Source organism: Bombyx mandarina, chromosome 16 (assembly GCF_030267445.1).
Source record: "Bombyx mandarina strain Sakado chromosome 16, ASM3026744v2".
Lineage (NCBI taxonomy): Eukaryota > Metazoa > Arthropoda > Insecta > Lepidoptera > Bombycidae > Bombyx > Bombyx mandarina.
The window spans coordinates 8,810,873-8,825,374 of NC_143222.1; the positions used below are offsets into that span (position 1 = coordinate 8,810,873).

Sequence of the window (14,502 nt, forward strand, 5' to 3'; positions counted from 1 at the left end):
CCCTCCACGGTGTTTTCCGAGCGCTATGACATGTCCTTCTTCAAACGAGGCTTGCGGAGAGTTCTTTATGGTAGGCAGCGGCTTGGCTCTGCCCCTGGCATTGCTGACGTCCATGAGCGACGGTGACCACTCACCATCAGGTGGGCCGTATGCTCGTCTGCCTACAAAGGCAATAAAAAAAAAAAAAAAAAAAAAAAATAACTACTGAACCATGCATCCGATTGACTTGAAACTTGGTATCCGTGTAGAAAATACATGTACTTAAGGGATAGGCAAATATTTATATGAGTGTTGGACTCCCTAATAATAATGACAATAAATAATAATGTTAATTTTAAATGCCCAGCGAAGCGGACGGATACAGCTAGATTATAATACAAATGATAAATTTTTTCAATAAGCCCCAATATTAAGGCATAAAGTTATCGAACTTGGACGAGCGTTTGTAAGGAATGTAGGAATTTTTACCGGTGGTAGGACCTCTTGTGAGTCCGCACGGGTAGGTCCCAACCCACCGCCTATTTCTGCCGTGAATCAGTAATGCGTTTCGGCTTGAAGAGTGGGGCAGTGTTTGTACTATACTGAGATCTTAGTACTTATATCTCAAGGTGGGTGGCGGCAATTACGTTGTAGACGTTTATGGGTTCCGATAACCACTTAACGCCAGGTGGGCTGTGAGCTCGTCGACCTATCTATGCAATAAAATTTGACCATTATTTTTCATACCTTAAAACTGATTTAAATGTTTGTCCGTAATGTATAGTGATATGAAACCTGAAATTTCCATTAACGATCAAAATTCTTGTGACTAATGATCTTAATAGGAAATCGTTATATCATTGAAGAAGCCCTCGTGAAATAAGTAAAAACAGATACATAATAAATAAATAAGAAAGAAACAAGTAAAGAGGTTCATTTAGTCTTTCCATACGTTCGTATCCAATTTGATTACTTAACGCTTACAATAAAAGTTATAGCAATTTAGAGGATCGTGAAGCTATTTTTGTAATCATCATAGAACTTAAACAACACAGAGCCTAAGCAGTTACATGTGGAACCTTAAAGAAATAAAGTTATCAGCAACATGCTTCGTCAAAAAGTACAATACTTACTTTCAGCTGCAAGCGTCGTCATAAGTAACATAAAGGTCCACGCTAACAGCAATGCGCGCGTAGGCATCGGCTAGTCAAACAAGCCACTCTGGATCGCACCCGGCCCGAAAGTACCCATTACGCTAGCAGCATTGCCACGCTGTATGGCAATGGATAATCTCTGAACCAGGTACGACCCAGACCGAGGATCGTGGCCTTGCCCTCTGAGGCGGTGGCCAATTGCGGCAATAAACTTTTTGGCCTCCGAACTCCACACACCCGTCGTTTCCACTGCCACTGGAACAAACAGGTATGTAGATTTCAGAGCATCGTACTTGGCATGCTTCGTTTTAGCCGACGCCTCAGCAGCAAAGCCCGCACATTGTCGGGTCCCAGATAAATGACACGCCGCGTACGTACAGCTACAGGTTGCGTCCCATAACAAGCAGCGTCCCTTCTCCCAAGGAATCAGAGTCAAACCATCCGGCCTCTTACCATCCGACCTGCTGAGGCCTGGTGGTTCCAACACACACGGGATATTTGCGGTGACCAAAGCACGTCGAATAATATCATTAAGTGCATGGTGTCTCGGGAAGCGGCCAGCCGATCTAACACAACTCAGTCCATGCAGTCCGGCGGCATCCACCATACTACCACAGACACATCAATGGGGCTCGCAAATGCTGCAACCGAGTCTCAAAGCTGTGGCCACTCTCAATGAATTATTATCAAGAAGTGTCCCCAGCTGTGGTGAAGGCAATGCTTGCAACCAAGCACCAGATTCCGGACAGGAGACCGCTTTCAGGCGCGCTAATTCAACTCCAGTGGCGTCTCCAAGCAAAGTTGACAAAGTCAGCTTGCACAGCACATCATCCCAACACCTCTGCGAGCTCCTGTTCCCCGGGAGCGCCTCATTCGGACATAAAAGGCCCCAAGCCGCCAAAGCCTCGCTCGCAAACGGAATCGTAGATCCATCACCATTCGTACCCAGTAACTTAGCAACAAAGTCTACAACCCCATAACACGAAGCCAGGAAAGCAGCGAGCCCAGTACGCTCCATTTGTCGCACCCCCAGGCCGCCATGACGTATAGGCAAAACAGCCTGGCACCATTGTCTGTCATCCAAGCTTACGTTTAAAATAGTCTCCAGTGTATCCCTCAACAAAGCATCAAGCTGGGCTACATCTTGAGTGAAGAGCCACGTTGGACAAGTTCTCACCAAATACGTCAAACGAGGCATCGAAAAGCAACAACGAAGCAAGACGAGAGCCACGTGAGATGATAAGCTCAATAGGTTGCCGCGCAATGACGACAATAACTGCCTTTTTATTTCCAGAGAACTTGGTACTCCATCCTGAAATATTGGAGAACCAAGCAAAATGAAATTACTTTTAGTCAAAACTCTGATACCTGGAACCAACTCCTGAAAATCTTTAACTACGCTTGCTGATACTTCAGTAGAAAAGTATACCTCACATTTCCCAGTATTAACCTCCAAGCCGACATCTCGCAACTTCGGAAACAAAAGTCTGATGTCGTCTAGCACGGAATCTGGGGGACCACCTATTGTGCCGTCATCCAAATACCATAGGTTTAAAGGTGACTTGACGGTCTTTATAATGCTGTGGATAGCAAGACTAAAAATTAATGGGCCAAGAGGATCGCCCTGCTGTGCACCTACCTCCGAGTCAATGGAAGATTCCATAAAGAACAACTTGCTGGAAGAGCTGTAACACTGATACAAGAATGGGTATAAAGCCGGAATCTTCTCCTTGATTTCATTTAAAATTATATCTCTCTCTAAGCTATTAAAAGCATTCCTTATATCAAGCTTTACAATTGCACTGTTACAGTTCTCCCTGCTCATAGCAAATGCACGGGTAGCATGAATGGCGGCCTCACACCCAAGAGCAGTCCCGAAGCCCAGCACCTTAAATGTGTGTAAATGCATAGATCAGTTTACCGGATCAAACTTACGAAACTAACACTGGCTTAAATCCGTTACTTCTTGGAGTCCAACGCAAAAACCCCACGATAGACCTCTGAGGTGATTGGGAATACTGATTAAAAAACGTATTTCAAACAATAGATATATTTATTACAAATTTATTTCCAAAAAAGCACATAATTTAATACGTAGGACATTTATAAAAAAAAAAACTTCAAAGTAATATCGCCAAAATTTAATAACAAACTTGAAAATACAATTATAGCAGAAAATAGCACTGTACTATCGGAATAGTGAGTTAAACTTATCGTATTTCTTAACTAGAATATCACATGGGTAATAAGTGATTCAGTGGTGGCTGCGTACGTGACGTCACAGAGTGGGAGACCCGCTCCAAGATGCGGGTAGCGCAGTATTGTAGGATGATTTTGGGGAGGAAGTCTTTATCCAGCAGGGAAGGTCTTTGGGATGTTAATGAGGAAGGTAGCGTTTTGTTTCAATCAAATACTTCTGAGTCGATGGTGCAATAGTTAGCGCGTCTGTCTTTTGTGCCGAGGGTCCTGGGTTCGATTCCCACGTTGGGCAAACATTCGTGTGATAAACAGAAATATGTTTACACCTTTTCTGGGTGTGTATTATCTATGTATGTATATATTTAAATGTATATAAGTATGTATGTCAGTCTCTGGTATCCATAACACGGGGAGTCCTAATTTGGAGCTGGATGATCGTGCGTGTTTTGTTCCCAGTTAATTTATACATTATTTATTATTTCTTTTTCTATTACTTCTATTACTATTGTTAGAGAATTTGTCACTACCCGGCCCCTCTACTCAGTGACGTCAGGCGGTGGGGCGAGAGTCACGTCATCGCGCCAGGTGCCTATAAATAGCAACGCCTTTGCTCGAAACATTCATTCGATCGGTGGCGTTTGTGAGAGAAGGTAGTCGTGGACATGGTGTGCGTGAGTCATTGTTCTAAGTCTCTGTAAACGTGTCCCAACTGTAATTTTTTTTTAAATGGTTCTTCTTCTGATTTTTAATACTATTGATTCATCATCGGCTATCAATAGTTACTCACGTCGAACCATTGGTATATCTGATCCTCATTCATATCGACGTCGTACCGTAAACATTTCCTCTTGAACCAACTGTAACGTGAAAATATGAAATTAAAAATACATTTTCGGTTTAATAAAATTAAGTAGGTTTTCATTTTACAAAATTTCAATAGTTGCGTTTAATGTAGAGTTTTTGTCATCGTTAATTAATCATCAAGTTACCACCCTGCCTATTTCTGCCGTGAAGCAGTAATGCGTTTCGGTTTGAAGGGTGGGGTAGCCGTGGTAACTATACTTGAGACCTTAGAACTAATATCTCAAGGTGGGTGGCGCATTTACGTTGTGGATGTCTATGGGCTCCAGTAACCACTTAACACCAGGTGGGCTGTGAGCTCGTCCACTCATCTAAGCAATAAAAAAAAAAAAATACACACATGCATACATATATCCGTAAATATACATACAATTAATACACAACGTAATATAATAATTATTAAAAAATTACTTCTTTACACATAAATAAGAAACTTGATGTGTTAAATTTTTAAATACCATTTAAGTGACATTAGTTTTAAGACTTACCCTCCGCGCATTGTGCATTTCACAATCGGATAATCCTTCCTGTAGCATTTTGTCGCCAGTGCATTGAAATAAATAACTCCGATGCGTTTGGCTGTGGTGCTGTTCGCATCGTGGAGACATTTTCGAAACCCTTCATCACATTCGCAACTTAACCTGCGGATTAAAATGTTTATTTAAGACGAAAGGTTTACAGAAACAGAACGTAATTAAATTAATTTTAAGGAGTGCGACATCCTTACATGCAGCTGCAGTCTATTAAGTTGTTGGATTTCGAAGAGAAAACTCTTTGCACTAAAGAAAATATCCTTAATATAGAGTTAATTATGTATTATTAATAAAAATTTAAACAGTTTATTAAAAACAAATTATGTTTTTTTTTTCCTTCATTATCAGTATGAAAGTGTTTTCTGTCTAAAATCTCTGAAATCGGGCAACAAAGCAATAATAATATGAAACAATATGATAAAATTAGAAGAGATTTTAAATAAATTAAAAAGGCGGTCCGATCAATTTTTGTGAATTATTTCTTTTAATTTGTGTCGGTAAACAAATTTTATTGATTGTAATTATTTTAAACTTATACATTTAAAAAGAAGCACTAAGTATGATGTCACATGTGGCTAGTCGTTGTGTATTAATTATTTTTGGTCTTCAATAGCGTAATATATTAATTACTAGCTGACTCGGCAGACTTCGTAGTGTCTCAATCGATAAATAGAAGACATAAACTTTTTTATAAAATAAACTTAAAACAAACAAAAGGAATCCGTCCGACGGGGTACACATCAAAGGAAAAACAAAATTGTTATTTTTAGAGCATTTTTATATTTATCTACCTTTTAAACCTTCTCTGGACTTCCACAAATAATTCAAGTCCAAAATTAGTCAAATCGGTCCAGCCGTTCTCGAGTTTTAGCGAAACTAACGAACAGTAATTCATTTTTATAGATATAGAAGAAGAAGAAGAAGATAGTTATGTTCAGACGTGTTATGTGAAGTTTCTGAGCTAATTTTACAATCTACGAGTATCTAGAGTGGCCATTGAAATCTAAACTCAACTTGCCTGGTGTAGAAAGCTGAATTGGTCAGGTTATTCTTGGTTTCCCCCGCCAGTATGAGGTCAGGACAGTTGTCGTGATCCCGGCAGCATATGTCTGTCTCCCGTTCGGATCCTAGGTCTTCGTAGTCGTCTGCCACGTTACCAGCCCCGCACCATTTCGTACCTGGAATCAATAGGTATTTCGATAAAAAATGTAAAATACGCGAGTTACTATTGTTGATCGAAGTACGCGATGAATGAATATGGCAGTGTAAAAAAAACGGAATACATATTTTTTTTTTTTATATTTAACTTAATGCACAGAAGTACAATGGCGGACTTAATGCTTGAGGCATTCTCTACCAGTCAACCAAGGGTGGTGTAGAGAATCCTGTGGTAGGTGCATAACTTAATGTGAAAATAACCAAACTACTTTATAGAATATACAAACACATACACGGTATATTATATATATGTAATGAATGATTGAATGTCAATCTGTCATATGACAATTGATACTTGTTTAAATAATTTTTCGGTTAATGGACGTTGTGAAATGTGTGTTAAAGAATTATTGAAGAAAGGGCATTAAATGTTGTTTCTTGTTGTTTAGAAGAAACGCAATTTCGTCTTTTCTTATTTAAACACCGTAATTACCATTATAAAACAACATTTTTGCTAATATATTGAGAAAATGGAGAAATTAAGATTTGATTTTACAATGAAATCAATGGCGGATGGAAAAACAAACGTCATATGCATAACTTCCATTGCTACACCAAGTGGACAAGTTTTTGGAATTCCAGTCGAATATCAACCCGTAAATCTTCATAAGGTGATCACAACTACTCCTAACTACACCAGAGTAAAAAACTCTTTAGTAAAAAGGCATCAAACGAGGAAAATATGGATAACTGTGACGGAGGAAATTTCAAAAACATATTTGGATGAAGAACAAAATTTGCAATTCAATGATTGTTATTTGGAAGAGATTTCAGAACAACCTGTTAGTTATGAATCGACATCTAGTGATTCTAATCACATGCTTGAAAAACTGTTAGAAAAACTACAAGAACAAAAACAGCAGAAACCAGAAAAACAAAATTTAGGGAAAATTGCAAAGGATTTTATTATAGAAAAATTCAACGGCCGTAATTCAAATGCATTACAGTGGATCAAAGATTTTAATAAAGAATGTGAACGTTTTCAAATAAACGAGGATAAACAAAAAATTGAAATTTTGAAGAACTTCTTAGAAAATGCTAGTGTAGATTGGTACAGTTGTATGCTGATTAAGCTTACAGTACAATCAGAATGGAGCAAATGGGAGAACATTTTTTGTGAGACATTTGCGAACAAAGGATGGTCCTCCACTAGATATGCTCTTGCCTTTAAATATCAATCGGGATCCTTACTTGAGTATGCTTTAAAGAAGGAGAAATTATTGTTGGAAGTCAGGAAGACAGTGGATACCGGAACAATTATTGATCTCATAGCATTTGGTTTACCCAATTATGTGGCGGACAAGATTGACAAAGAAACATTACAAAGAACGGAAGACCTTTACAATGAGATAAGAAAATTGGAACATCTGGTGATGAAAAATAAATATGAAAAAAGGAACAGCTCATATAATTTAGATAATAAAGAGAAAAATATTGACGAAAAGAAACCATGCCCAATCTGTTTAAATGAGAAAAAAGGGAAACGGTTCCACCCAGAGGACAGCTGTTGGTTCAAAGAAAAAAATAAAAAAGCTGTGGTAAAAACAGTAAATAATTCAGAATTGGAAATAGAACTGAATGAGAAAAACCCAAAAAACTAGAAATACCACCATTAATAAAAATAAGTTTACAAATAAATGACACTTTGAAGGTTTCTGGAATCTATGACTCTGGATCTAATGTTTCTTTAATTAATGCAAGATTATTGAAAATACAAGAGAAACAGAAGACAAATGATATGCAAGTTGTAAACTTAAAAACTATTAATGGTGAGAAAAAAAACGAAAGGTATGGTAACGCTAAAAATAAAAATCTACAATATTGAAAGAAATATGGATATTTTTGTGGTGGATAATGAAAATTTTAACTATGACTTCTTAATTGGTTTGTATTGTATAAAAAAATTCAAATTAATACAAAATGAAGAACTTAACATCATACAATATCCCGAAAAGAAAAGAATAATCTCAAATGAACATTGTTCTAATGAGAATAATGTTACAAATGTCGGAATTCCTGATGTACTAGGTGACAAAAATAAAGAACAAACATTTAAAGAGAGAATAGAAGAGAAAGAGAAGATAGAGATGGAACTATACTCTGAGATAGTAAAAAAGGGTACTACTATAAATACCAACAAATTGTGTGAAATTAATTTCAATGAACATGTAAACATTGATGAATTTCAAATGTCTGTAAATCATCTAGATTTATATCAGCAATCAAAAATTGAGAAGTTAGTTGATAAATACAAATCTGTTTTTGCTAAGGACAAATATGATGTTGGCTCTGTGCAGGATTATGAAGCCCATATAGACTTGATGGTAGATAAATACTGCTATAAGCGTCCGTACAGATGCACAATTGAAGACAGAACAGAAATTGAAAGTCAAATATCGAAGCTACTACAGAAAAATTTGATAGAGGAATCTTACAGCCCGTTTGCTGCTCCTGTAACTCTAGCATATAAGAAAGAAGATGATAAAAAAACAAGATTATGCATAGATTTCAGAGATTTAAACAAAATAGTAGTTCCACAATCACAACCTTTCCCACTTATAGAGGACTTAATGACCAAAACAGTAAACTGTAAGTATTATTCTACATTAGACATAAACTCAGCATTTTGGTCGATCCCATTGAAAATTCAAGATAGACATAAGACTGCTTTTGTGACACAAGAAGGACATTTTCAATGGACTTGTCTCCCATTTGGGTTAAAGACTGCACCAGCGATTTTCCAAAGAATATTGAGCAATATTATAAGAAAACACAGACTATCTAACTTTGCAGTAAACTTTATTGACGACATCTTAATTTTTTCTAAAACTTTTGAGGAACATATACAACACATATCGAGACTACTGGAAGCAATACAAAAGGAAGGGTTTAGACTGAAGTTTTCAAAATGTACATTTGCAAGTCACCATGCTAAATACTTGGGTCATATAATAGAAGACAATTCAGTTAGACCTCTGAAAGATTATTTAACTGCTGTCAAAAGCTTCCCAATTCCAGAAACAAGGAAAAATATACGGCAGTTTTTGGGAAAAGTAAATTTTCATCATAAGTTTGTACCACATAGTGCAATTATCCTCGATCCATTACATAACTTATTAAGGAAAGATGTGAAATTTGTATGGACGGCAGAATGCCAGGAAGCATTTGATAAAATTAGAGCATTGCTTTGCTCAGAACCAATCCTAAAAATATTTGACCCAGATTCACCGATAAGAATTTACACAGATGCTAGTATCAAAGGAGTTGGAGCAGTGTTGAAACAAGACGATGAAAACGGCGTGAGTAAACCGGTTGCTTATTTTTCGAAGAAATTAACAGAAGCACAGAAAAAGAAGAAGGCAATATACTTAGAATGTCTGGCGATAAAAGAAGCAGTCAAATACTGGCAACATTGGCTTATGGGAAAAGAATTTATGGTATACACAGATCATAAACCCCTGGAAAATATGAACATTAAAGCTCGAACTGATGAGGAACTAGGTGATTTAACATATTATCTATCACAATATAATTTTGGTATTAAATACAACCCAGGAAAATCAAATCAAGAAGCGGACTGCTTAAGCCGAAACCCAGTCTTAGAAGCAAATGATAATAACGACGATTTTTTAAAGGTCGTAAATTTATTCGACCTACAAGAAATAAAGAATGACCAGCTAACAAATCCAGACCTACAAAAAGAAAAGAATAAGCACATATTAGAGAATGAAGTTTATTACAAGAAAAATAAAAGAAGAAATAAGATTATACTGTCAGAAAAACTTAGCAAAGCTCTAATAAAAAAAGTCCATGACACATACTGCCACATTGGAAGAACCCAGATGACAAATAAAATAACACCATTCTTTTCAGCCAAAAATATTACAGCAAACATTAATAAAATGTGTGATGCGTGTGAAACCTGCATTAAAAACAAGTCCAGGAGGAAGTCGAAATATGGTTTAATGTCACATTTGGGACCAGCCACACACCCGTTTGAAATTGTATCCATCGATACTATTGGGGGCTTTGGAGGATCCCGATCAACCAAAAGGTATTTGCATCTTCTAGTGGATCATTTCACACGGTATGCCTATATTTGTACATCAAAAACTCAAGGCTCCAATGATTTCATTAAGCTAATGCAAAAGGTAACAAAAAGTTATGACGTTAATATGGTATTATCAGACCAATACCCTGGCATAAATTCAAAAGAATTTAAAGAATTTCTAAAGAATAATAATATCAAAATAGTTTTCACAGCTGTTGATGCGCCTTTTTCGAATGGGCTTAACGAAAGATTAAATCAAACACTAACAAATAAGATAAGATGTAAAATAAACGAAAGCGATAAGAAGACATCTTGGACAACAATTGCACAAGAATGCGTAGAAAAATATAATGAAACAGAACACACAGTTACAAAGTTTGCTCCCAGGTACCTTCTAGAGGGTGAAAATGTGAGTATTCTACCACTACATTTGAAAACAAGTTGTACAACAGAAGATTTGAGAAGAGATCGAAAATTAGCCTTAGAAAACACAATAAAATCTCACAATTATAATAAAAATATATTTGACCAGTACAGAGAAGGGTATAAATTGGAAGAAGGAGATAGTGTTTATGTGGAGAATGGAAATAAACTAAACAGGAAGAAAATGGATGAATTGAGAACAGGGCCATACAAAATACTAAAGAAGATTTCAGAATCGATCTATGAAGTTGACACCGGACACAAAAAAGCAGAATCAAACCTCTACCATATAACAAAGTTGTCTCCAGTGTCTATCTGATATGATAAACAATTGTAAAACCATTCACTGCCTCTTACAATTGTCTTTTCAGCGGGGGAGATGTAATGAATGATTGAATGTCAATCTGTCATATGACAATTGATACTTGTTTAAATAATTTTTCGGTTAATGGACGTTGTGAAATGTGTGTTAAAGAATTATTGAAGAAAGGGCATTAAATGTTGTTTCTTGTTGTTTAGAAGAAACGCAATTTCGTCTTTTCTTATTTAAACACCGTAATTACCATTATATATATATAATCACATAAATAACGTAGACAATATTATATCATGATAATAATTTAAAAGATGAATTTGGACGAATGAAAAATACAAATTTTTTCTTAGATGTGTGGACGAGCTCACAGCCCACCTGGTGTTAAGTGGTTAGTGGAGCCCATAGACATCCACAACGTAAATGCGCCACCTACCTTGAGATATAAGTTCTAAGGTCTCAGTATAGTTACAACGGCTGCCCCACCCTTCAAACCGAAACGCATTACAGGTTCACGGCTGAAATAGGCGGGGTGGTGGTACCTACCCGTGCGGACTCACAAGAGGTCCTACCACCAGTAAAATTACGCAAATTTTTGATTTTTAGATTTAATTTCTGATTTGATTTTAATATTTTCAGATTTGATTTTTATTATACGACTAGCGACCCGCCCTCGCTTCGCTTCGGAAACATTAAAACACACATGAAACCAAAAAAATAAAATTTTTTTTTTTTTTAAAAAGTAGCCTATGTTCATCAGGGACAATGTCGGCTTCTAATGGAAAAAGAATTTTTCAAATCGGTCCAGTAGTTTCGGAGCCTATTCGAAACAAACAAACAAACAAATCTTTCCTCTTTATAATATTAGTATAGAGTATAGATGTTATTCCTTCATCGTGTAAGTCAATCGTGAACATTTGTTAAGTACGTATTTCATTAGAAAAATTGGTACCTGCCTGCGGGATTAGAACACCGTTGCATCGCTAGATACGAATACACCGGACGTCTTATCCTTTAGGCCACGACGACTTCAAATAAAATGATTTTGTGTTATTGCTGGTAAGGCCTGTTGTTAGCCTGAACCACCGATTCTGTCTATTTCTGCGGATCAGTAAAGGGCTGAAGCGTGGAATAGCTGCTGTACAATCCGATTGAATCTGCTACCTCATGTCGCATAAGTCATGGCATTTTCTGTCCTAAGTAAGAGCAGTGCTTCGCAGAATTCTACCACCGGATTAGAATCGCGACCGACTGAGAAGATCCAGCGAGAAACTCAGTGAATAGTTGTCGTTGATATTTGACTACGATCTACAAAAATTTAAATAGAAACCAAGACAAAAAGTTTTTTTTCTACCTGTGCGTCCATTCACGCTACGGGTAACGTTGATTAATAAAATTGTAAAATTTTACATTTGGACATAGTTCAAAATGTTCTTGGTGTATTTATTCCCCCTAACGTTCGCGAAATGATCGAAATCCGACCGGAATCACTGATATCTGAACAATTAGATTCATTTCATGTATTAACATTTTCACTTTTGTATTGTTCATGACATATCTTGTAAGAGTGGAAAAAAAATCGTTAATACAGAAATATTTATCACACTAAAAAAATATATTTATCTAATAAACAAAACATAGGATGGTTGACAAGCAGAGGAGAAAATGGTACATAACTGATATTTCGTTGCCTATTTTGAGTACTACCAAAGTTGTATTTAATTGAGAATTTTTTTAACATAGTTATTTAATACGATTAATGGCAAACGAATACCTTTAACAAATATGTTTATTTTATATATTACTAGCGACCCGCCCTCGCTTCGCCTCAGAAACATTAAATTTTATTATTGATAGCTGAGTCCCGCGATGTTACCCGCGGCTATTGTCTTACCGCGGGTGAAGCCGCGGGGCGAAGCTAGTCTAAAAAAAGTAGCCAAGTTACTCCTTATATCATCAGCTACCTATCAGTGAAAGTCCCGTCAAAATCGGTCCAGCCGTTCCAGAGATTAGCCGGAACAAACAGACAGACTGTCAGACATATAGACAAAAATTGTAAAAAAGATTATTTTGGTGTATGTACCGTATATATATTCATATGCATGTAGTAAAAAGCAGTTATTTCAGTATTACAAACAGACTCTAATTTTATTTATATGCATAGATTAGCTATCACAAAAAAGTAGCCAGAACTATCACTTTAAAAAAATCACGCCAATCCGTTGTTTCGTTTCGACGTGAAACAAGATAAAAAAAACACACTTTTACATTTTTAATATTAGAATGAATTTTGAAGAAGAACATAAGAACACCTTAAGAACATGCACAGGCAAACAATATTTAATTTAATCTCAATTTGACAACAGACGCCAAGAACAAAAGTTTGACAATAAATAAATAGTATGAATGCGTGTGTGCGTCAAATACATGGTAGTGTATGTAATGTTTCCTTATTTTAAAAAAAAATTGCATTGTGCACTTCTTCTCTATATTCTCTATAAGTGTGGAAAATTTCATACTCCACCGTCCGCGCAATTTTCGTAAAAATGGATACAAAGTTTTTGCTTCACGTATTAATATATAGATATTCTTCGGAACAACAGAACTCACTTAAAGTTTAGAATTTATGATTCAAACAAGTTTTACTATGACATCTCGTGTCAAATAATTCCATTTATTTTTCCCGCCGTTTTGAATTTTTTTTCGGTTGCTTTACGATTTTGAATCAGGAATACGTCTCGTTTTAAAGGGTAAATTTTGTTTGAAAAACTTTTTTTTCTTACCAGGAAAAATGAGGCTGAATCTCCTCTGTGGCAGGTCAGAATTGCTTATTCCCTGCAAGTCCTCTTCCGGTATACCGTATTCAAGGTCTAAATAGTCACCATCTACGTCTGTCATCACCCAACAACTACAGGTAGCCATTAAAATTACAAAGTAAAGGAAAGTACATAAACTACAGACCTTATACATTTTAGTTAAAATTTAATTACTTTATTACTGTTACTACTCGAACTGGTGTGTGTACCTACCCGTACACGTGTATGACAACTTAATACTGAGTAAGTCACAGGATTCTCTTTATATAAAGAAACGGTTTATGTATTTACGTTTTGAGACGCTGTGGTTATGTTGGCACAAGAGAGAGCGGGAGCGTTTGCGGTTTTTAAAATTTCAGTTATTATTTAACTTAAATCAGATGAGATACATAGGTATCTATAGATATAAACCATGCATGGTTATGGTTAAATTCTTAAAGAGGGCGAAAGCGTTTACGCTACACTTCTTGGAGACATATCTGTCAGATGAGCTTACAATAAAAAACCTAACATCTAATATCTAATGTATTTGTTTCATAAATATAGTAAAGCCGTGATCCGCTGCCGCTTAACACTTTACATACGGCTTTATTGATAAAAAACACCTTGTTGAAGGTAAGTTTACAACGTAAATTTCCCTTAATGTGATTATACGTCCTGTTTCGTATCAATATGGGACAAAAATAATAAATACACAAACATTAATTTTAAAAGTAGTATCGATTTATATGATTACATCGACAAAATAGATTATTTTAAACAACAAAAACTAAGTAAATATTCTACCAAAAGGCTAAGGCTAATATTATAATACTATTATATACGATTCATTTTCAGACCAAATAAATGCAATAATTAGATAACAAATAGCAACTAACTAAAAGACGAACCTAATATAAGTTAGAATCTTAATACGCGTTAAGGGTATCAAACAAGAAGCTAAACTCGACACGCG

General features: G+C 36.1%; 2 protein-coding genes and 1 pseudogene across 2 annotated transcripts; 1 reads left to right on the top strand and 2 right to left on the bottom strand.

The window, feature by feature from the left end:
- Positions 1–1,112: 1,112 nt before the first annotated feature.
- Positions 1,113–3,042, bottom strand: LOC149501330 (uncharacterized; annotated as a pseudogene).
- Positions 3,043–3,167: 125 nt separating this feature from the next.
- On the bottom strand, positions 3,168–13,802 carry LOC114250397 (phospholipase A2). The gene is made up of 4 exons (XM_089733529.1): positions 13,515–13,802; positions 5,745–5,904; positions 4,682–4,834; positions 3,168–4,189 (listed from the first exon to the last, which is right to left on the bottom strand). Exons 1-4 carry the CDS (start codon positions 13,699–13,701, stop codon positions 4,105–4,107), a joined length of 585 nt encoding a protein of 194 aa, XP_089589655.1. The 5' UTR covers positions 13,702–13,802; the 3' UTR covers positions 3,168–4,104.
- On the top strand, positions 6,247–7,545 carry LOC149501331 (uncharacterized). The gene has a single exon (XM_089733926.1). The coding sequence runs from the start codon at positions 6,415–6,417 to the stop codon at positions 7,543–7,545; it is 1,131 nt and encodes a 376-aa protein (XP_089590052.1). The 5' UTR covers positions 6,247–6,414.
- Positions 13,803–14,502: the final 700 nt, after the last annotated feature.